The sequence below is a fragment of the Phoca vitulina genome, unplaced genomic scaffold, assembly GCF_004348235.1.
Source record: "Phoca vitulina isolate PV1807 unplaced genomic scaffold, GSC_HSeal_1.0 scaffold33, whole genome shotgun sequence".
NCBI lineage: Eukaryota > Metazoa > Chordata > Mammalia > Carnivora > Phocidae > Phoca > Phoca vitulina.
The window spans coordinates 17,862,319-17,884,585 of record NW_022589736.1 but is presented as its reverse complement, the minus strand read 5'-3'; the positions used below and the strand labels follow the sequence as shown (position 1 = coordinate 17,884,585).

Genomic DNA, 22,267 nt, shown 5'->3' with positions numbered 1-22,267 from the left:
TGGTCTTAAATTGGACTGATTTAGCAAGGAGAGTGAAATAATCTCTCATCCTGTCCAAAAGGCGATACCTTCAGACCAGCATTTAATTGCATTGGCAAAGTAACTTTGGGAAGGTGGCAGTAATTCTGGCTGCATTATTCTTGGTTTGTGGCTAAATTGAGATCATCACTTTCTCCTGGTTGCACTAACTTTCTTTATTGCTCTTCAGAGTAATCAGATGAATGCTGTGAGAGAAGCTTAGTGGGAGCTGGAGGGTGAAATGGGGGGGGAGGAGTGCGAGGCCCCCCGAGCAGGCTGGTAATCATCGAAGAGCTGTGCCTCACACACTTCACGTTTTAGGGAGAGAACAGGTAAGCTGACAGCACCCAGAGACTCATCAGGCATGAGGAATTTCTTTGTGATCATTTACTCATATTGAATACTGTTCTTTCGCCGGAGAGCGTGTTACTGACTACACACCTCAGAGTGTGCTTCTAAGGCCAGATTGTACAGATAGGGCTCATATGCGTTCGGGTTGGTGTCCAAGAGTACAGTTTCTGGAGGTGATTTCCAGCTTGCCTGAATTTTCCCATTAAAACCTGTCCTTTTATCTCCAGCCCCCAACCAGCCACTTCAGTAACTAATCCACGCCTTGCTCATTTTCCATCTGGACCACTGCCACCTCCCAAGTGTCTGAATCCAGACTGATTCATATTCTTCACAATCCCTTCCTCCGGTGAAAGCATTTCCCTTGCCTTTTTACCAGGCCTTCTTTGCTCTAAAAGAAGTCAGGTCACCGATGCCTTGGACATTTTATAAGCTGAAATTGAGGACTCAGAACTGTAATGAACAGTGTGCCTGTCCTCTTTATTTTGTTCCGCTGGGACTTACACACTGGAGTTCTTGCAGGGGTACCTCCTGAAATAGTTTCAGTGTCTGTTTGGAATTTGACGCATACCTGTGTAGCGGCTCTAAGCAAAGGTGCTCCCGGTTTTTCCCAGTCTTCTGGAGTACCCTTTTCCTCACCCCTCCCGGAGGGTGCCGTGGGGACAGGAAGTAAATGTACTGACATAAGACATGATACTTTCTTGTGCTGGACCCAAGGCCCATGTCCGTGGTGTCAGGAGCCTGGATAGTCTCGGTGTGAGAGTTTACATGAACTGTGGACAAGTTGATGGCCAATGTTTGTAGAAGACTGACTCAGCGACTGGGACGGATAAGGTATCATCTGTTGGGAGTCTTTCCACTATCAATGCAGAGTTAGTACTTTTGAGGTAAAGATGCCTTTGGCTTTTACTTTGGTATTTGCAAGTATATACTCCAGGGAAGGAGGACTCTTAGGCCCTCACTGGTTTATTATAACCTTTAATCTGTAGGCTGGTATTCATATCATGCTACTGAGTTGGTTTTTCATATTTCTGTGTAATAACAGTGCATTGATCTGTTGCTAATCTGATGTAAACTGTGTGTGTGTGTGTGTGTATTGATCAAGGTGTAAAGGCCAGAAGCCAAAATCATAAACGAGATAGGTTGAATATTTCATCATTTAAGGTTGAACTTCCATTGTGACTTAGTGCAGTGTTAAAAGAACAGCTCTTCAGGTATCCGACTATTGAAACAGCTTGACGAATGTATCATCACCCAGGAAGGATCTGGAGTTTGCAGTCTTTCTTCTGGTGGAGGTGAAAAAAAAAAAAAAAAAAAAAAAAAAACCAAAGGAAGCAAACAGTTGTACTTAGGAGACATTGTATGACAATTATAAAAGCGTTTGTGCTTGGGAATACTCACTTATGGGCTGTTGATGGCACTCTCAAATTCTCTTTTGCCCTTTGAAGGAACGTTTCCATTTCTACTCTACTGAGTTACTAACCTAAGAAAAACCTACAAAAAAATAAGACGGATATGTGAATCAGATGGTCATATTCGAGTTTCATCTCTCTTTCCTGAGAAAGAAAAACAAAATGTGTTGCTGGCATTCCTTGCGAGGAGCGGGGCTACATATTCACACTCAGCAATTTTGTTTCCGTAGCGGTGCCACCAAACATAGCAGAACTGAAGAATTTGGAAGTGCTCAACTTTTTTAATAACCAGATTGAGGAGCTGCCCACACAGATCAGCAGCCTTCAAAAGCTCAAACACCTGAACCTGGGGTGAGTATGGGTGGAAGAGGAAGGAAGGGGGATGCAGGCTGTGGGGGCAAGTGGGAGCGCGTATGCAATCACCCAGGGGGAACTGACCTCCAGCTTTTTTCTGTGTTGCAGGTTTTTAACAAAAGTTTTATTGTTTTAATACCTCTTTTCAATGGCCTGCATTAGTGCATATCTTTTTGAGTAGTCATTGAAAAGCTAATTGTTTGTACCATAAGGGAGTTTTTTTTTTTTTTTTAATCATATTTTGTTTCCAACAAAATTTTATTTCAGTTAAGATGGACCAGGAAGGGACTTATTTGCATAGCATTAACTGTTCAGAGCAGTTGTAATCTGGTTGATCATTCTCTCTGTATTAAGTAGAAATCGCTTACGAAAGCGCCTTCCTTCTAGGGAGGGCGGAAGGATACATTTCCAAACACTGCCTCATTGATTCTTACAATTCTTTCATATAGCCCGGAGGTTATAATCCTCTGTCTTTCTTTATGCGAAGGTGAAGAGAGGAGGTTTGATTCAGCTGAGGTGGCAGAACCAGGCAGCAGTGAATGATAATAATACCATCTATTGCTTTACAGTTTTCAAAGTCCTCATGCCAGTGTTCGACCCTCTGAACGATTATGAGGGAGGGAGGGAGGGAGGGCGGGCGGTACTGCTTTCATTTTGTGTAGAGGAAGTCAAGCCCTTTCTGAGAGCTTCAGTTGACTCGTTCCTGGTGCCCCTGAGCTTGGTGACCGAGCTAGGCGGAGAACCCCGTTATCCGGGGTCCATGCCCCTCCATCAAACACCACAGATGCCCCCAGAACTTGGGCTCCCGAATTCCAGCTTCACTGTTGTAGCTGTTAGATGAAGCTGCCCACTCATGCTTCATCTCCTATGTGAAGCAATATATTCATTAAATTATAACCATTAAATGCTCTGGTTTAGTTAGTGATTTACATGGAATGGTGATAGAAGCTGGCCAGGTATTTATCAATTTAATAGGAAGCAATCACGAAAAAAAACACCTTATTCATGGAATGATTTTTAGTCGAGCTCATTCTTTCCACGGGGAGTGTGATTAGACACTCATTTTATGTTCCCTCTGGTTGAGATAATCTTGGAAAGATCCGTGAGCATTCTTTTTCCTGATGTCTGAGGGGAAGTAGAGCTGGGGGGGGGGGGGCGTCACTTAAATCAGATGGCTTTTGTCCCCCTACAAATATGGAGATTGTACACCCACCTGGCAAAGCAGAAAAGAAAGGATCCTTTGTTTATATCTTTGTTTTGAAAATTAAGTCCTATGTTTAATTTGTGTATAAGCCAGAAGCTAAAACTAGATGTATTTACTGGACGCATAAAACTAGATACATTCTTGGGATCCCTGGTTGGCTCAGTTGCTTAAGCTTCTGCCTTCGGCTCAGGTCATGATCCCAGGGTCCTGGGATCGAGTCCCGCATCGGGCTCCCTGCTCAGAGGGGAGCCTGCTTCTCCCTCTTTCTCTGCCCCTCTCCGCCCTGCTCATGCTCACTCTCTTCTCTCTCTCTCAAATAAATAAAATCTTTAAAAAAACTCGATGCATTCTTACTGTTAATTTGTTGATTCATGTATTTAACGAGTTATTTACATATAAGGCGCTAGGAGCAGTACCTGGCGGGTAGTAAGCACCATGTAAATGTAAGCTATTATCAACACCACCATCCTCATCATCTTCGTTTTATTTATTATTTCATTGATTTCGTGACTGTGATCTGTGTCAGGAACCTTGCTCGTGTTGGGGCTCAGTCCCTGGCCTTAAGTGTGGGGCAGAGCCGGCTGTAGGGGAGCAGTGGGAGTCTCCGTGGGGCCACTGACATGCCCGAGGTTGTGGAGACACGGACGAGGGTGTCAGTCCACAGGGGAGGCTGTCAGAAGGATTCCTGCAGGGGACAGTATTTGAGCTGAAACTTGATGCAGGAAAATGAATTTCTCAGAAGCAGAGTGAAGGTGCCTCAGCCTGCGGGAAGGGCAGGACTAAAAGCTCAGGGTACTGCACGTTCCGGGAGTTGCAGGTCGTTGAGTGTTGCTGAGTGTAAAGTGTGAGGCAGGGAGTGGTAAGGTAAGGGAGGAGGCCCGACGAAGAAGCATGAATGCCTGCTGTTTATTTACTGAGTACTTCCTGAGCTCCCAGCGGTGGGCCAAGCACTGTCCTGGGTAGTAGCCGTCCAGCCTTTATGGCACGTACATCACAGGTGGGGAAACAGACGGTAAACACAGGTCTCTAACTGCAGGGAGGCAAAGGCTAATGAAGGGCCCTGTGTGCCGAGTAAAGGAGCTCTGTTTTTGTCCTGCTGACCATGGAGTTTTTACAGCAGACTAGCAGCTATGAGAAAAGGTTTGGATTTTTGTGCGAAAGGTCATGTGGAGGGGAGTTTGGGATAAGTAGGGTTAGAGGTCAGGAGACCCTTAAGCATGTGGGAGATTAGCATTCCAGGAGAACTAGGGCAGTGACAGTGAAGGCGGGGGAGGGGTTTTAGGTGACAAATATAGAGGAGATAAAACCGACAAGACAGTAGCTGATGGGATGGGGTGATGCCTGGGGGGTCTGTCGTGGGCAGCTGAAATGGAAATAAAGATGAGGACAGTTGTGGAAAGAACATCATGAGCTCAGGTGTTTTTTGGTTGGGTTGGAGGTACCTTAGGACAGAGTTACAAAGTTTTTCTTTCTTTTTTTTTTCTTTTTTTTTATCAAACGCATCTTAGTTCCCTCTGTTGTTTTCAGAGCTGTTTGCATTTTTGGGCTCTCGGTATTCTAGTGATTGTGTAAAGCTTTCTGTATTTAATTACATAGCTGCATAGATGGGGTTGTCAAAGTTTGAACAAAAATTCTTCATTCTCTGGGAGAGGAATTAACATGAGTTTCGGTAAAGGATATTTCTGTCCTCAAGTGGCATAAAGAATTATACCTACATAGCCCTGTTTAAGGCAAGTCATAAATAGAGGACTCCTTAGAGTAAGCAGCCCAAATAAAAATATACACACTAAAAAACTCAACACCAAAAAAGCAAATAATCCAATTAAAAAATGGGCAGAAGACATGAACAGACATTTCTCCAAAGAAGACATCCAGAATAGCCAACAGACACGTGAAAAGGTGCTCAACATCACTCATCATCAGGGAAATGCAAATCAAAACCACAATGAGATATCACCTCACACCTGTCAGAATGGCTAAAATCAACAACACAAGAAACAACAGCTGTTGGTGAGGTTGTGGAGAAAAAGGAACCCTCATCACTGTTGGTGGGAATGCAAACTGATCCGGCCTCTGTGGAAGACAGTATGGAGGTTCCTCAGAAAATGAAAAATAGACCTACCCTATGATCCAGCAATTGCACTACTGGGTATTTACCCAAAGAAAACTAAAACACTAATTTGAAAAGATTTATGCACCCCTATGTTTATTACATCATTATTTACCATAGCCAAAATATGAAGGTAACCCAAGTGTCCTTCAGTGGATAAATGAATGAAGAATAAGGGGTGTATATACACACAATAGAATATTGCTCATAAAAAAGAATGAAATCTTGCCATTTGCAACAGCATGGATGGACCTAGAGAGTATGACGCTAAGTGAAAGAGAAAGACAAATACCGTATGATTTCACTCATTTGTGGAATTTAAGAAACAAATGAACAAAGACAAACAGAGACCAACCAAAAAACAGACTCTTAACTATAGAGAACAAACTGATGGTTACCAGAGGGGAGCAGAATGGGGGGGGGGATGGGTGAAACAGGTGAAGGGGATTAAGGAGTGCACCTGTGGTGATGAGCATCGGGTGATTTATGTGGAAGTGTTGAATCCCTAAATTGCACACCTGAAACTAATATAACACTGAATGTTAACTCTACTGGAATTAAAATAAAAATTATGTATATACACACAGGAGACCCTACAGCAGAGCCTTTAGGCCACACATATGCAGATTTCGTTCAGCATGCTCAACCAGAAGTTGCTTTTAAAATTTTATATAGTATTTGCTGTTTATTCTGATGATGGCAGGGCCTGAGAGGATTTTTAGGCCATCTGAATAAGTCAAGTTGTATTATGTTTTTAATTCTTAAACATGGTTCATTTTACAGAGTTAATTTCCATAAAATATAAAGCCACATCGGCTCCTGTCGGTAATTATTTCTGGGATAATCTGACTGCAGAAGCACCATGCCCAACTCCTCTGGAATAATTTTTGACCCAGTGAGATGCTGGAGCTCATCTTGTCAAACTTAGAAGTTTTCACCAAGTACGTTGTTGAGTGTTCACAAATTTGGATTTTTTTTTTTTTTTTTGGCTAAGTGTGTGAGCAGGTCACTGGGGACGTAAGAAAAATTGTTACCTTTAGCTAAGAAGGTTTTATTGAAGCAAGAAGAACACGAGAGGACCTCTGGAGATCGGAACGTTCTAGAAAGGGAAGCATTAAGTAAGGGCCTTCCTAGCTTGTGAAAAAGAGAAAGAAAAAAGATGCTGACCAGCCTTCAACTACCTGGTTTTACAAATTTCAACATCACATGCAGGCACTTTGCCATTTCCAAAACACACTGGGAAAAATGTCCAGGTGCCGTCAAAAGAATTTATACCATTATGGCGCAAATGAGCCATAAGCAACTTTGTCTGAGAACACTGAAGTGATGTGAGGGTCAGCTGGTAGGACACAGATAGGAAAACCACACTGGATAATTCAGGCTGCCTGCGGTGGTCTTCTCCCAGGCTGAGCTTACCTGTTTGAGGCACAGTGTTTCTCAAACAATGACTTCGTGAAAAATAACTGTGGTTCCAGCTCTCATTTCTTGGGAACCATTTGCGAGCCACAGATCTTTCTACGGGCTTCAGATTTTTCAGCTCTCATCCTCCTGCCCATCCCCGCTAGGAAGGTATGGCTGTCTTATTTTACAGTTGAAGAAACTGGGTGTCGGAGAAGCTGACTCACTTCCCCAAGGTCACCCAGCTAGTAGCACTAGAGCCCGACTGCTCATCTCACCTTGCTCTGTTCTGCCCCTGCCTCTGCTCTAAGCGTTCCCGGGAGCCTGGAGCGCGCACAAATGGGGGAATGGCAGGCAGAGGGAGAAGCAGGCTCCCCGCCGAGCAGGGAGCCCGATGCGGGGCTCGATCCCAGGACCCCGGGATCATGACCTGAGCCGAAGGCAGCCGCTCAACTGACTAAGCCACCCAGGTGTCCCTATGGAGGTCATTTTATTAAGTGTAAAGTTAACCAGTGACTTTTCTACCCAAGAGGTAGAAATCACTTTTCTCTCGGTTTCCTCTTGTGTTGTCAGCTCTTTCTTGTTTGGCCTGGCTGGTGGGTGGTTGACAGGTGTGGACAGGATTGTATCTGGTATGAGAACACTCGAGGCCTAGAATTATTTTAGCATCACAGTCTCTCCGACCTTTCAGTATCTCAGCTTATATTAGATTTAAAAAAAAATGGTGAGCGCTGTGAATTGTTTCAGACTGATGAATCACAGACCTGTCCCCCTGAAACACATAATACGTTATATGTTAATTTTAAAAAACCCTCAATCATTCCCTGTGCCAAAATAAAATTCAAAGTGTAAAAAAAAATTTTTTTAGGGGCGCCTGGGCAGTTCAGTCATTTAAGCGTCTGCCTTTGGCTCAGGTCATGATCCCAGGGTCCTGGGATCGAGCCCCGCATCGGGCTCCCTGCTCAGCGGGGAACGTGCTTCTCCCTCTCCCTCTCCCCCTGCTTGTGTTCCTGCTCTTGCTGTGTCTCTCTCTGTCAAATAAATAAATAAAATCTTAAAAAAAATTTTTTTTTTTAAATCCTCTTTTAAGTATGTTCAAAGGGAACCACATTAAGAAAAATAAGAGTCTTGGGCGCCTGGGTGGCTCAGTCAGTTAAGCATCTGCCTTTGGCTCAGGTCATGATTCTAGGGTCCTGGGATCGAGCCCCGCATCGGGCTCCTTGCTCAGCGGGGAGCCTGCTTCTCCCTCTCCCTCTGCCTGCCCCTCCCCCTGTGTGTGCTCTCTCTCTCTCTCTCTCTCTCTCTCCCTGTCATATAAATAAACAAAATCTTTAAAAAAAAGAAAAAGAAAAATAAGGGTCTTGAAGAAAATAAGAAAATAGATTTCATTGGAGATACACATATATATATTTTTGATTTTCAGTTATGATGAAATACATGTGACATAAAATTTGCTGTCTTAACCGTTAAGTGTACGATTCTGTAGCATTAAGTATATTCACATTGTTGTGCAGCCAATCTCTAGAACTTTCTTGTCATGCAAAACGGACTCTGTATCCATTAAACAACAACTCCCTGTTTCCATCCCCCTCAGCGCCTGGCAACCACTGTCGTGACTGGAGATCATTTTGAACGTTAGTAGTTACAGAACAAAAAAGTGATTTTTTTTTCCCTCCCATTGGGAGGAATAAATGAAATAAAGCCAACAGTCTAAAAACTACAAACTTACTCTGTATCTTTTGAGGAATTATTATTGCTACATACATGAGGAAGTTCTTCTCTAGAAGGACAGATACTTTGTGATGATTTGAAGTTTTTCTTAACACAGTAAGCATCACCATTGCAGAAAATGAGACATTTTCAAATGTTCCATGACCATGGAGATTCTCTGACTACAGTTACTGTGTTGGTTAAAAGAACATAAAGTGATGGCAGAATTATGGCCTCTTCTGAGCTTTCAGTCTCTCACATACGGCTCGTAGGCCTGTGACACAGAGGTGATGTGAGTATTGTCTGAACGTATGTTTTGTGTGTGACGTCTTGGATTTTTTTCCCCCCAACCACAGCATGAATAGACTAAACACTTTGCCTCGAGGATTTGGCTCCCTCCCAGCTCTTGAGGTCCTTGATTTGACTTACAACAACTTGAATGAAAATTCTCTTCCCGGAAACTTCTTCTACCTTAGTAAGAAACTTTTAATTCTATAAATCTCCTTAAAATGGTACTTTGCGTTCTGAAAGTGAAATTTATTTGCCAGGGCCCAAACTCCAAGAGAAATTATTGGACGTATATATTTTTTTCTTCACACATTTCTTTTGAATATTCCTTCATAGCTCAGCAGTATGTATATTTGATATATAGTTACCTGACACCATTGCGCTCAAGTGGACTTAGTAATGTCATATTAACTTCCGCATAGAGATTATGTACCTAAATGAGATCAAGTCTCACATTTAGCTAAAGAACTTGACTTTTTAAAGAGCATGCCAAAAAAATATGATAATGTATGTGTCCTCCCATGTTGCCGTTAACTCTTTGTAAGCTATGTCCCCAAAGATATTCCAACCAATTATTTATAAAAATATCCCTTAATAAACCAGTAACAGAATTTTTTGACGCTACCAAGGAGGATTCTTCTTTTAAGTCTTTTAAAAAGTAATCTCATTGATGTAGTCTCTTTTGTCTGCAGTATGCAATCAAACATGAAGAAATTGTTTGTCACAGAGAAACACACCTTATCTTTTCACCTGCATTCTATGCAAACAAATTTCTTGCTGCAGATACTCATAAAAAATGAGGAAAAACTGATTTTTTTCTGAGAACTCACAAAATATTTAGGAAAGATTTGCTTTCCTTAAATGAGTGTTCTGCTTCTCCAAATAGTGACAACACGTATGGCATCCAGCGATTCTGAATTTTCTGAGCTCGTCTCCAAAATTTCATTTATAACCTTATGCATATTCTCATTCCCAGACTTTCTCAAGCACATGAAGCCAATTCTAAAATATTTTCTTGGGCCACGAAGGAAATTTTGTTGTGTGTATTGACATAGAGTTCTGTCGGATTTTAAAACATTAGAATGTAATTGAATACCTGTAAGCAAACAAACAGACAAATCTGATTATACTTCTCCTTTTTGGTTAGGGATCAAAAAGATGCCTTAGAATGTTCTCCTTCCATAGTTTGGGCGTCATGTTATCACTATGTAATATTGTGAACAAGTTTCTGATCACCGATATTCTGCCTAAGTTAGGGTTTCTCTAGTTTTAAGCTCCATTATGTCAGCTCCTTTGTCTTCATTTATTTTTGTTGTTAAGGCTAGAGAAATAATAATAATTAGTCTGATTACAGAAACAATGAACTGTGATTATGGTCTTCCTCACCAGAAAGCCTTTTAGTTACTTATTTTTAACAGAGTCACATTTCAATGATAGAGTTCTTTTGCCCTCAGCGTTGATACAAGTGACAGTGGTTTTCTTGGTTACCCTTTGGATGCAGAGCATAAATGTGTGTCGGAAATAACAGAAGAAAAATAGCTATCTTTTTTGAAAGCGTCTTGCAACCCTGTGCCAAAAACTGCTGGTGTCCAGAGTTGTTAATTGTGTCAGTCCTCTTGGATATAGATGTTTTCCTGAACACACCAGCCCCACAATAAGCCAGTAAATCTAAGTTTGACCTGCTTCTTATTATTGTGAGCCCTAGGTGTGTCACAGGCTTTTCACCGAGCCGGGGTTATTAATCAAAGCGGACTCCCTTGTATTGATCAGACCTCAAATGGTTGGATTCCGTGCCACCCTGTTTATATATTGCTGTTTAATTTGCAGCCACCCTGCGTGCACTCTATCTAAGTGACAACGATTTTGAAATCCTGCCGCCAGATATTGGGAAGCTCACAAAGTTGCAGATAGTAAGTAATTTATCTAAATTCTTAGAAAATCAATTCACTTCTGCAGCCCTTGTAGGAGTGGAATCAAGTCAATTTGAGCAGGAGTACGGTTTGTTTTGCAGGAATCAACCACTCCTTCTGCAACTGTTTCTGGTTCATCTGCAGGCACTTGTAAATAAATTGAGGGGATTGAGCCTTTAGAGGAGAGAGGGCACGGGAAAGGACGAGAGTTGCTGTTGAACGCCTCTTTACGTGAACACTGTTTTGACAACTCCTTGTTTTCTTATATTTAGCTCAGCCTTAGGGATAACGACCTGATCTCGCTGCCTAAAGAAATCGGGGAGCTTACTCAGCTTAAGGAACTCCACATTCAGGGGAATCGCCTGACCGTTCTGCCCCCAGAACTAGGTAAGGTTGTTGATGAATGATCTTAGTTCGGGGTTTAATTAATAACAATGATCCAAATGCGGCAATTCTGAACAATCCTCGCTCCTCCTGGCAGGCACCCTCCACTGAGGTGCCCTTTCTGATCATTTCTAGTAGCATTTGTCCTTGCCCAGGGGTCAGCTGTTACAGATTGACCAGTCCTGCTGCTCTGTTCGGCAGCCACATGGCACCCAGGGCCTGAGAAACTGCTGAGGGGTGATCAGCCCGCTCAGCCCCTGCACGGTGTTTGGGGAGGGCGGGGGAAGAGCCCAAGATTAGTAGTAATGGGCTTGCCTGAGGCTCCTCCTTTGCTAGCTGATGATTTTTAAAAATTTCCTAATCAAACCATCACTCTTACTTTTTCAATCTCTTAATTTTTAATTTCAGTCCCTTGAAAACTTGTATCACCTAAAGTATTTGTTACAGCTGCGTGAAAATACCTTCGCTAGTCATGGATCTGGTTCTCCTCTGATCCATCTCCAGTGGGAATTGTTAAATATGTTCCAGCTGGGAACCCATTGGTCCTGCTCCTGGGGCAGATGACTCTTAACACTCTGCCTGCCCAATCACCTGGCCCAGGGTGGGCTTAGGACCTTCCTCGGAAAAAACGTTCAAACGTGTTATCCCATGGCTGAGGCTCTTCTGCCCTTCTGGAAGGTTTTGGTGTGCTTACTTCTCTCTGCTTGTGCAGACTCTCTGTGTCCTCTAACTTCTTTAGTCCATTGAACTGTATTGTCCCTCAAACCATGAATATTTGTCTTTCTGCTTCAAAAGAGCATAATTTTTAAAAACACATTTAACCCAAAGTTCTTGGAGCAAGTACCTCACATGAGTCTGGTGGTTTGAAAGAGGCCAGTTACTAAAAATTGGAATGTAAGTTCCATGAGAGGGGGGTGGGGTTTTGTTTCTGCTCCCTGCTCTATCCCCCATGCCTGCCAGGTGCTAGGCTTGAGGTGGGTGCTCAAGGAATGAGTCCTGAACAGGTTAATCAAATGAGGGCCTCAGTTAGCAAGGCACTGGGATGGCCACGCGCAGCCAGAGTTTGACGTCTGTCCAGAGCAGTACTTGCGGTTATGGAAGCCACAAGCCACACTTCTAAGTGCTCAGTAGCCATGTGTGGCTCGTGGCTACCCTGTGGGAAAACATAGGTACACAGCGTTTCCACCAGCCAGGATGTTCCGTGGGGCAGTGCTGGTCTAAAGGAAAAGCATTCACATGATTTCATGGAACAGACGTCGAGTTTCAGCCCCCCTTACCCCATCTCCTTCAGCAACTTTGTTGTTGTAAAATGTCTAGAGGAATTTGTACTGATTTCAAGGGCTGATAAGTAGCTCAGCACCTTCTCTTCACGAGTTCCAAGTAGACACGTCTTACTTTAGGAACAGGCCAGGAGATCAAGAAAAGATCTCTGCAAAAGTTTTTAAGGCAAAAAACTCCTTGTCAAAAGAAAGAGTTTGTACAGTGATTGTTAACCATAGGGGATAGCATTAGTAATACCTGGGGGACTTCTGCAGAATACAAATACCTGCTTCTTCCCTGAACCACTGAATCAAAATCTCCATGTGTGAGACTAATTCTTTTTTTTTTTTAAGATTTTATTTATTTGAGAGCGAGAGCACATGTGCAGGGAGAGGGGTAGAGGGAGAAGGAGAGAGAAAATCTCAAGCAGATACTGTGCTGAGTGCTGAGCCCGAGTGGGGCTCGATCTCATGACTCCGAGATCATGACCTGAGCTGAAATCAAGAGTTGGACGCTTCACTGACTGAGCCACCCAAGCACCTCAAGACTAATTCTTATATAATTTTGGAAAAGCTCACTCCATGCTTCTGGTGTGCATCCTTGGTTATTATGATTAGGAGAAATTTTTTTTTTTCAGTATATTTTATTATTGTTGTTTCATTTTTCAAGCCAAGAGGCAATATAGGGCATTAATCAGTGATTTTTTTTTTTTTTGTGATTTTTATCAGATGCCACTTTGTTAGAAAAATAAACCCAGGTGACCACCCACCTATGTACTTCTATCTTTTGAAAACTCACATTGCTTATCCTATTTAAATATGGCATCTAGGGCACCTGGGTGGCTCAGTTGGTTAAGCGACTGCCTTCGGCTCAGGTCATGATCCTGGAGTCCCGGGATCGAGTTCCACATCGGGCTCCCTGCTCAGCAGGGAGTCTGCTTCTCTCTCTGACCCTCCTCCCTCTCACGCTCTCTGTCTCTCATTCTCTCTCTCGCAAATAAATAAAATCTTAAAAAAATAAATAAATAAATAAATAAATAAAATATGGCATCTAGTCACATTTATCTAACATTTCTGTTAAGCTCTCCAGTAACAAATTATTATTATTATTTTTTTATTCAAGAGTAGAATTGAGGAGAAAGTCACTAAATGACTTTATTTTTTAAGGCACACCTAGGCAAGCTTAATCTCAACTTCTGCCTGGTGGCAGCTTCCCCTAATTACAGGCAAATATTTAGTGGAACTAAATGATAAACCCCTGGGAGTTGCTGTTACAAATCTAATTTAAAGATGAAGACAGATGTATTCTTTATTTTTGAATGGCGATTTTTTTTTTTTAGAATCAAGAATAATATACTACATGGGAATATAATAATAGCTATTATAATAGCCAGTACGTATGAAGGCCTCCTGGGCCAAGGGCTCTCATGACGAGTGCTTTTCTTGCTCTGTCTCCTGTAATCATCATGACTTATAAGCCGACTTTTTAGAGGTAAGAAGACTGGAGCTGAGGGACACCCATCGGGACACAGCTAGTGAGTCACAGAGGCTTGATTCGAACCCTGTCGGCCTGTTCTTCGGGTCAGGATTCCTAACCACCATGGTGTTCTCGTTTCCATTCGTGCCCGCAAAAGGGTTCCCAGAAAGCGGTTTCCAAGTGTGAATCAAGCCCAGTGCTGGCTCGCCTCCCCAGGGGAGCAGGAGAAGAGCCGCTCCAGCATGGCCTCGTGTGGCCAGCTGGGCTGGTGTGTCAGCAGCCAGACCATAATGACACTGCAGGGAGCAGAAGAGATGCCCTCGGTAGCACAGGTGCTATTTGGCTCGGCGGTTCCCCGGCGGTTGCGTTGTCCGTGGGGTTCCCCCCCGACCCCGCCGCCGCCCTGGCCCCTCCCTTAGCCGTCCAGCCACAGCGGGAATGTCTTTGGTTTGACTTGTCCTCAATGGCTAAGGTGAGCCTCTGGAGCTGCCCTGGCTGGCTGATGACTGAGCTAGGGACCGATGAACTTGAAGTGGGTTCTGTGTGTCCCTACAGCATCCCCTGGCTGCAGGTTTGCTCCTGGGTGCATCTTCAAATGTGGATAATGATCTCTCCCCTGTATGTTCATATTTTATGTAGCAGAATAAGCGAAGTAAGTGCTTTTGGGATTTCTAACAGCTTGAAGCCTTATTGGTAAGAGTATTTGAACCAAGCACAGGAATCCAGATGAGTTCTGATGTGTCAGGGCTGAAATGTTCAGGGACACAGCAAAATAAAGTCAGGGGCTTGGCTGGAATTTTTTCTAGGTAATTATATTACTTTACTTTTGTTGCGAATCCTGAATAAGTTACTTTACCTGTTGTGTCGGATTGCTAAGCAGTAATGCACTTGATTTGATGTTGGTCCATATACCTATAGCAAATTAGATGCAAACTGGGTCTGTCATTCACCCATTAATTTTTTTTATTCATTCAGACATTTATTAAGTTCCTGCTTTAGGCCAGGTCTTGTCTTCAAAGAACTTACTTTCCAGTAAAGTAAAATTCATTTATTCATCAACTGTTTATTGGGCCCTAGCTTCGTGCTTATTTCTTGGAGATACGACAAGGGACAGACACCCCTGTGATCCTGCTGTGGGGGAGGACAGATGCATGGATGGATGGATAGCACATCAGATGATAAATGCTCCGTGAAAAAAATTAGCATGGAAGGGAGTGTCCCAGTTGGGGCACTCTGTTATACAGAGTCAGCAGAGAAGGCCTCACTCATAAGCTGGTATCATTTGAGCAGACACCTAAATGAGAGAGGGAGCTTTCCTGGCAGGGGGAACAGCGAGTGCAGAGGTCCTGAGATGGTCTGGTGTTGGGTAGCTGCATGACTCACGTGGCTGGGACGCAGTGAGCGAGGGGAGGGTTGGAAGAGGTGAGCTCAGTTCGGAGGTGGGGACTAGATCACATGGGAACTGGTGGGCATTGTAAGGACTTGGGCTTTTGCTCTGAGTGAGGTGGTGTGGCAGGCTGAATAATGGCCCCCAAAGGCGCCCTTGCCCCAATCACCAGAACCTGGGCATTTGACATCTTGCATGGCACAAGGACTTGGCTGACGTGATTTAGAATGTGGAGGTGCAGAGATTATCTTGGATTACCAAGGTAAGCCCAGTGTAATCATATGAGTTTTATAAGAGGGAGGCAGGAGGGTCAGAGATAGTAGTCGAAGATGCCATGACTGAGTCAGGAGGTTGAAGTGATGCACCGTGGAAGGGGCCTTGGGGCAAGGAATGTGGGCAGCCTCCAGAAGCCAGAAGCTGAAAAAAGCAAGGAAATGGATTTTCCTCTGAAGCCTCCAGAAGGAAGGCAGCCCTTCTACTTTCATTCAGATGGTGATAATGGTCAGATTCTGGGAGAACAAATGGGAATTAGTGATGACTTGGGAGAGGGAGAGAGTGGAGGTTGACTGTGAGGTTTTGGACCTGGGAAGCTAAAAGGGTGGGGAAGATAACGGGAAGGGGTGGGGAGACGTGGGGAGGAGAGGAGCTGGTCATGAGCTGAGTTGTGGATATCCTAAATTTGAGATGCCTTTCGGATGTCTCATCGAGAGGGCACCTGGATAGTGGGGTCTGGAGTTGGAGGAGAGGTCTGGGCTAATATATAATTTGAGGAGTTATCAGCATAAATGTCACGCCACCAAGTAGATGAGATTCCATGGGTGTGACCATAGAAGGTAGAGCCTTGAAGCTCTCTAGTTCCTAAACACTAAAGTCAGAAGGGTTGGGGACCTTGATGAGTCAGCTTGGCTCCCAAGCAGGTATCTGTGGCCACCGCAGGGGCTGTGGGTCCCCCGGTTGGCCCCACAGTGGCTCCCCCGTGCTCGTGCAGTGGGCATGCTTCGCTTCATAGGACAAGTGTTTTTCCTGACACGTGCAGTTAATTCTGCCAGTGAAAGCAGGAAGTAGACACAGCTGAAATCTTCCTCTGAGCCTGCCTGAATCCGAAGGTGTCTTTGGGACCTGTATTTGCAGCCAATAGTCAGTCTCTTCAAAAGAATAGCGATGTGACTAAGTAAAGTTTCACCCGGTTGTATTTAGTGGAAGAATGAGTGAGTGGAGTGGAGAAAAGGCCTGCATTGCTAGGGAGGAAGGAAGGGCACATGCCCTGACCAGGCTTCCAAGCAGACGGAGCGCCAGAGTGGATAGCAGCCTCACTGTGATGTCAGAGCTGGTGGCTCTCTGAGCTGTCCTCTCTTCCGCTCTGCCTTTTCTCTCGTGCACGAGACAGCTGTTGTCTTCTGAGCTGAAGATGGGCATTGTATGTCTTTGCATGGTCTCTGCCAAATTGTCCAGGGTCCCCTGACTTGTTCTTGCTGGAAACATTTCTGGTTTCTGGGCTTCTAGACAGTCCCGGGACCTCTTCTCCTGCATTTGTCCCCCAGGTAATTGCCTTTGGAGAAGGGAAGGACGTCGGTCAGCTAGACATGCAACAAAGCAAAGGGGTTTCGATGTTGGAACCATATCTACAGCAATTTAAGCAGCCTGTGGGAGGGACGTGTGCAGTGCTGCATCACTTGGGTCTAGCAGGTGGAGCGTCCTGCTTTGTATGCCAGGAATCAATAGGATTTTTTATTACAGAAATAGGAGAAGCATATGTATCCTTTCTAGCCTATTTGTGAAGAGTGGAAACAAACACTCATTCCATTCAAAGAGTAAGTGATGTCAGCAATTGAGAATTTTCCTCCAGTTATAATTGTGTAGAATGAACAGAATTAAGAAAGAGGGGAGATACCATTCTAAAAAACCCTTTGTGTTATACCTCTTAATCCCTTTATGGGAGTTGAGGAGCAAAAGAAAAATGCTTTCTTTACGGAGGCAGGCAAGAAGGAAATGCAGTATTCTTTTTGGTCAATCAAGTCCCAGATTGTGAGTGTCTTGTTTATTGTGTTTGGTGTTATTTTTATCCGGTTGCTTCCCAGGTATCTTAACCAGAGGTTTAAAAACAACAACAACACGTGTTTTAATGTGTACTATAGGATATAGAGGCTTGCCTCTTCATCACCAGGCTAGGGTGCAGTGCTCTCTGACTTTGGACAGGTTATTCTACCTTCTGTACCTCATGTGGATGGGGCTCGTAGTAGTCCCTGGTCATAGTGTGGTTCTGAAGATCAAAGAATAGTCCACATCTAGAACTTAGCCCCGTTTCAGGAGTAAGTACAGCTGCTCAATAAGTACTAGGTCAGTGAACATAGGTACACAGGTGTGTGTGTGTCTGTGTGTCTGTGTGTGTGTATGTGTACATGTAACACACACACACAGTGCATTTTATACTATAAAATTTTGACTCCCTAGGGGCCGGTTTTCTGAAACTGGGGCTCATCTCAAACAGTCTAAGCATAGCGGTTGCCCACACCCCACCCGTTTGACAGGGAGAAGGTCAGAAAGCCAAAGTCTCCAGAGCACATTGATGGGTCGGTTGAACCTGTGGGTAGAAGAATGGCTGTCCATCAGCTTCCTGTGTGGACGGCGAGAAGCAGCACAGGGGCAGAGCTGGGGAGTGGGAGACTGAAGGCCCAGGGGAGCAGCTCCACATGGCAAACACTCGGGGTTCATGAGAGGCCTGGCAGGAAGTTAGGGTTTCACTGCCGTCCATTCAGTTCCAGGGTCACAATTTTAATAATAAACTGGTAATTACACAAATTACACTGGAAGGTGGGACGAACTCCACCACAATCTGTGATAACTACACCAGGCTAACCAAGGGTAGGACCACCGGCTGCTTTTTTTGTTGTTGTTAAGATTTATTTATTTTAGAGAGAGAGCAGGAGCGGGAGGGGCAGAGGGAGAGGGAGAGGGAGAGAGAATCTCCCGCAGACTCCACGCTGAGCGCGGATCCTGATGTGGGGCTCGATCTCATGACCCTGAGATCACAACCTGAGCTGAAACCAAGAGTTGGCCACTTAACCGACTGCGCCCCCCCCCCCAAGGTGCCCCTTCACTGATTTTGCTTTACATCCATTCTAGGACAAAGTAAAATATAAAAATACAGCATTTTACAGGGGGGAAAGGCTCTCTGGATTAAATACTCAAAAAGATACATACCTCCAAAGACATAATAGTTCGTCTGTGAAATGGTTGCCAAATTTCATGATATGCCAGTTTAATAGAGCAGTGAGTGGTGAGTACTTCATGGAATTACAAAGTATGCTAATTGTACAAAATTGAATTTGGCCGTTGATCATAAACATATTTTTGAAGTGACTTTTAGGCTAGGTGGAATTACGTAAATACCTCAGTTTTTACACGAAATACAGTTTACCGAATAGTTTCATGGACTTTAATCTCAGTTCTATAATGTAGGCAAGGAAAGTTCTTTGGCCACGTTTTAAAGGTGGCAAAACCAAGGTGTATAGGGAGATTGTGACTTGACCAAAGCTATGTTACTGACATGGCTTGATCCTGACGAAATCAGATTTTTAGTTCAGATCTTTTAACTTGCGAAGTAAGCATTCGTCTGAAGAAGATGTGATGTATATGTACAGTGGGGTATCATAGAGCCATAAAAAAGGATGAAATCATCCCATTTGTGACAACATGGTTGGAGCTAGAGAGTATTATGTGGAATAAATCAGACTGAGAAAGACACATACCATGTGATTTTGCTCACGTGTGGAATCTAAAAAACAAAGCAAATAAACAGAAAGTAGAATCATTTACACAGAATAGATTGATGGTTGCCAGAGGGAAGGGGGTGGGGAGGTGGGCAAAGTTGGGGGAGGGGGAGTGGGAGATACAGGCTTCCAGTTAGGGGATGAATAAGTCATGGGGATGGAAGGGGACGTAGTCCGTCGGACTGTAACAGTGTCCTGGGGTGACAGACAGTAGCGATGCTGGTGGTGAGCACAGCATCATGGATAGAGATGTTGAATCACTGTGTTGTACACCTGAAATTTCCTGAAACATTGTGTGTCAACTATACTCAAAAAAATTTTTTTTAAAAAGAAGCTAAAAGAACACCCCCCCAAAAAGTATTCCCCTAAATAGTATATCCATAAATATAGCAATACTGAAACAATTAAAAAACATCATTTATTGTTAGATGACAGATGAGAGTGATTCCAGACAGATGCCTTAATTTTTATTCTGTGAAAAATAAAGAAAATGCCAGGACTAGGAAATCTTGACCAAACTTTCAGTTTTGGCTGGAATTCTATTACATGCTTTTACGTTTTATTTCTGTGTTAATATTCTTTCGACAAACTTCACAAGAAATATTTCCTATGCTTTGATTCCCATGGTCTTAGTTGATAATCAAAAATGATTCCCGTCAGTCTCCTACATGATATTTTTTAACAAGTTCCATTTTATATATTTCAGTGAATTTTTAACCCCAGAAAATGCTCTAAGTGTGGATTTTAAAAATCCTCAGTGAATTATATTTCTGCCTGGTGAGTTATTGCCTTAAAAGGGGTGGGAAGTTACAACAAAAACGTTTCCATTCTGTATTATAAATTTCAGGAAGCCCACTGTCAGGTTTAGTGTGATTGAACATGTGCATCAGTCTGTGTTAACACCAGCTGGTAAGGCATGCCACTGTTTGCAGTGGACCATTCTTTGATTTAATAGGACACTAAATGTATTCCTGCCCTGGGAGAAAGGCCGGCAGTACTGAGATTCTAGATTTCATTTTTTTTTATTCCAGAGGCGTATCTGTAACTACAGTTCCTATCACCTAAATACATATATAATATGTTATGTTTATGTACCATTTCCCTCAAAGCCGTCTCCTAGATATTATAGTATTCCTGTACTAAAAAAAAAATAAGCCATGTTATACTAACTTAGACCTGAATGGTGTTGTATGTGTGAGTGTGTTTTGGAGGGCCACGGCTGGGATAGGGGTAAAGTGGAGGATGGTGTCCTTAATGCTGGCAACACCAGAGATTGAGTGATAGAGCCCAAAACTGTGCCTTATCACAGCTCATCGTGGCTTTGCTTATTTATGTTTATCTAGACCTTTCCGAGTTGTTCACGTTTTCAACTGAGTATTAATTCCGTGAGTTGACCACCTGCAGCGCGGAAGCGTCCGATGGTGCCGTTTGTACTTCCGTAAACGTTTAGGCAGTAGCACGCATTCTAATTTTAGCAAACATCCCCATGCTCATTGTCAACATACGTTTCGCGATTTGAATAGAGCCCAGTACCCTCTCTGTTGCCTTTTATATTTGCTATTCTAAGAAGAATGGCTCTTCTCCTTGGGCAGCCCCTATCGACCATGTCAGAATTCTGACCTCCAGCTCCTTACGGTGTATTCCTGTAAGCTTTTGGGTTTGGGGCACAGTACTAAATGAAATAGACAGGGTCCCTCCCCTCATAAAGGGAATCTTTGAAGGAAACAACAAAACAAATAGTTGAAAATGACAAGCGGAAATTACAGCTGATCCCCAAATCTGCTAGAATGCCAGCTCTATAGTGTTACGCTTGAACTTCCATCCTGCGAGGAGTGTGCCACCCCTCGGCTCACTGGGCATGCTACGGGAGCCTCCTAACTGGTTTCCCTGCTTCCTACCTCGCTCCATTCAATCCATTCTTCACACAGCACTCAAGATGGTTTTATGAAATCACATAGTGGGCTACATCACTTCTGGGATTAGAATTCTTTAACATACCCTTAACATACCCTCTGAAAGACCCTGGATGATCTGGCCTCCATGTTTTTATGCTGCTCTGGCCCCTCACTCACTCACGGGCTGCTCTCAATGTCTGCCTCTTAGTTCTTCATGATCTTTGCTTTCTGCTTGGGATTGTCACCTCCCGACTAGTTGCAGAAGTAGTACCTTCAGCTATCAACTCACATGACACTTTTTCTCAGTGAGCCCTTCCCTGACCATTCCCTGTCCCACTCACTGGTCCCTTCCTGTTATTTTTTACAGTGGCAGGTTGCTTTTCTCATGCATAGTTCTTTTATTCACCAAATATTTATTCAGCACCAGCCTTGTGTCATGTGCTGTTCTGAGTCCCTTGGGAGGTATCAGTGGGTGGTGAGGGGGAGGAAAGAAAAACCCTGCTTTCGTGTAGGCTTGGGTCTATGATCAGCTCAAATTATGTGTATGATATAATTTTTTTCCATACAAGTAATGTTTTCAGCACCATGAGTAGAAAATAATTTATTTTTCCTAAAGAATCGCTTTGGTGTTTAGTCAAAAGCTAATTTACGCTTTAAATGTAGGTATATCATGTTCCCTTGTTGTACCATGTTGCCTTGATGACTGTAGCTTTGGAAGAAGTCTTGAAATCACATGGCGTAAATTATTTTTTCAAAATTGTTTTGGCTAGTCTGTGTCCTTTGTACATGTATATACATTTTAGAATCAGCCTGCTGGGGTTTTGATTGGAATTTGACTGAAGTGACATACCAGTTTGAGAGAATTTGCATCTTAACAATATAGAGCCTTCCAATCTGTGAACATGATATATTTCTCCATTTGTTTAGGTTTTTAAAATTTCTCTTGGCAATGTTATAGTTTTTACTTGCATATATTTTGTTAAATTTATCCTTAAGTATTTTAGGTTTTTGATGCTATTGTGAGTGGAATTTTTTAAATTTCATTTTTCATTATTGCTAGCACTTAAAAATACAAAAACTTTGTGTAAATTGACCTTGGTTCCTGTGGTTTTTCTTAATTCCCTTATAAGTCTAGGTCTGGTAGGGTTTTTGTTGGTTTATTTGTTTTGACTTTCTTTTTTTTTCTTTGTGGCCTATTTCCTAAGATTTTTTACATACCTAATCATCTTGTCTCCCCAAAAAGACCATTGTATTTCTTTTTTTCCAATTACTATTCTTTATTGTTTTTCTTGTCTTATTACACTGGCTAGGCCCTCCACTACACTGTGGAGTAGAAGCAGTGA

At 43.2% G+C, this 22,267-nt stretch overlaps 1 protein-coding gene across 2 annotated transcripts in view; it reads left to right on the top strand.

Moving 5' to 3' along the window:
- RSU1 (Ras suppressor protein 1) overlaps positions 1-22,267 on the top strand; it is a 191,303-nt gene that overhangs the window by 47,836 nt on the left and 121,200 nt on the right. For both annotated transcript variants that reach the window (XM_032426088.1, XM_032426089.1), the window contains exons 4-7: positions 2,009-2,129; positions 8,911-9,029; positions 10,670-10,752; positions 11,025-11,139. In XM_032426088.1, the coding sequence (XP_032281979.1) occupies positions 2,009-2,129; positions 8,911-9,029; positions 10,670-10,752; positions 11,025-11,139 (438 nt within the window). The remainder of the gene's footprint in view (positions 1-2,008; positions 2,130-8,910; positions 9,030-10,669; positions 10,753-11,024; positions 11,140-22,267) is intronic.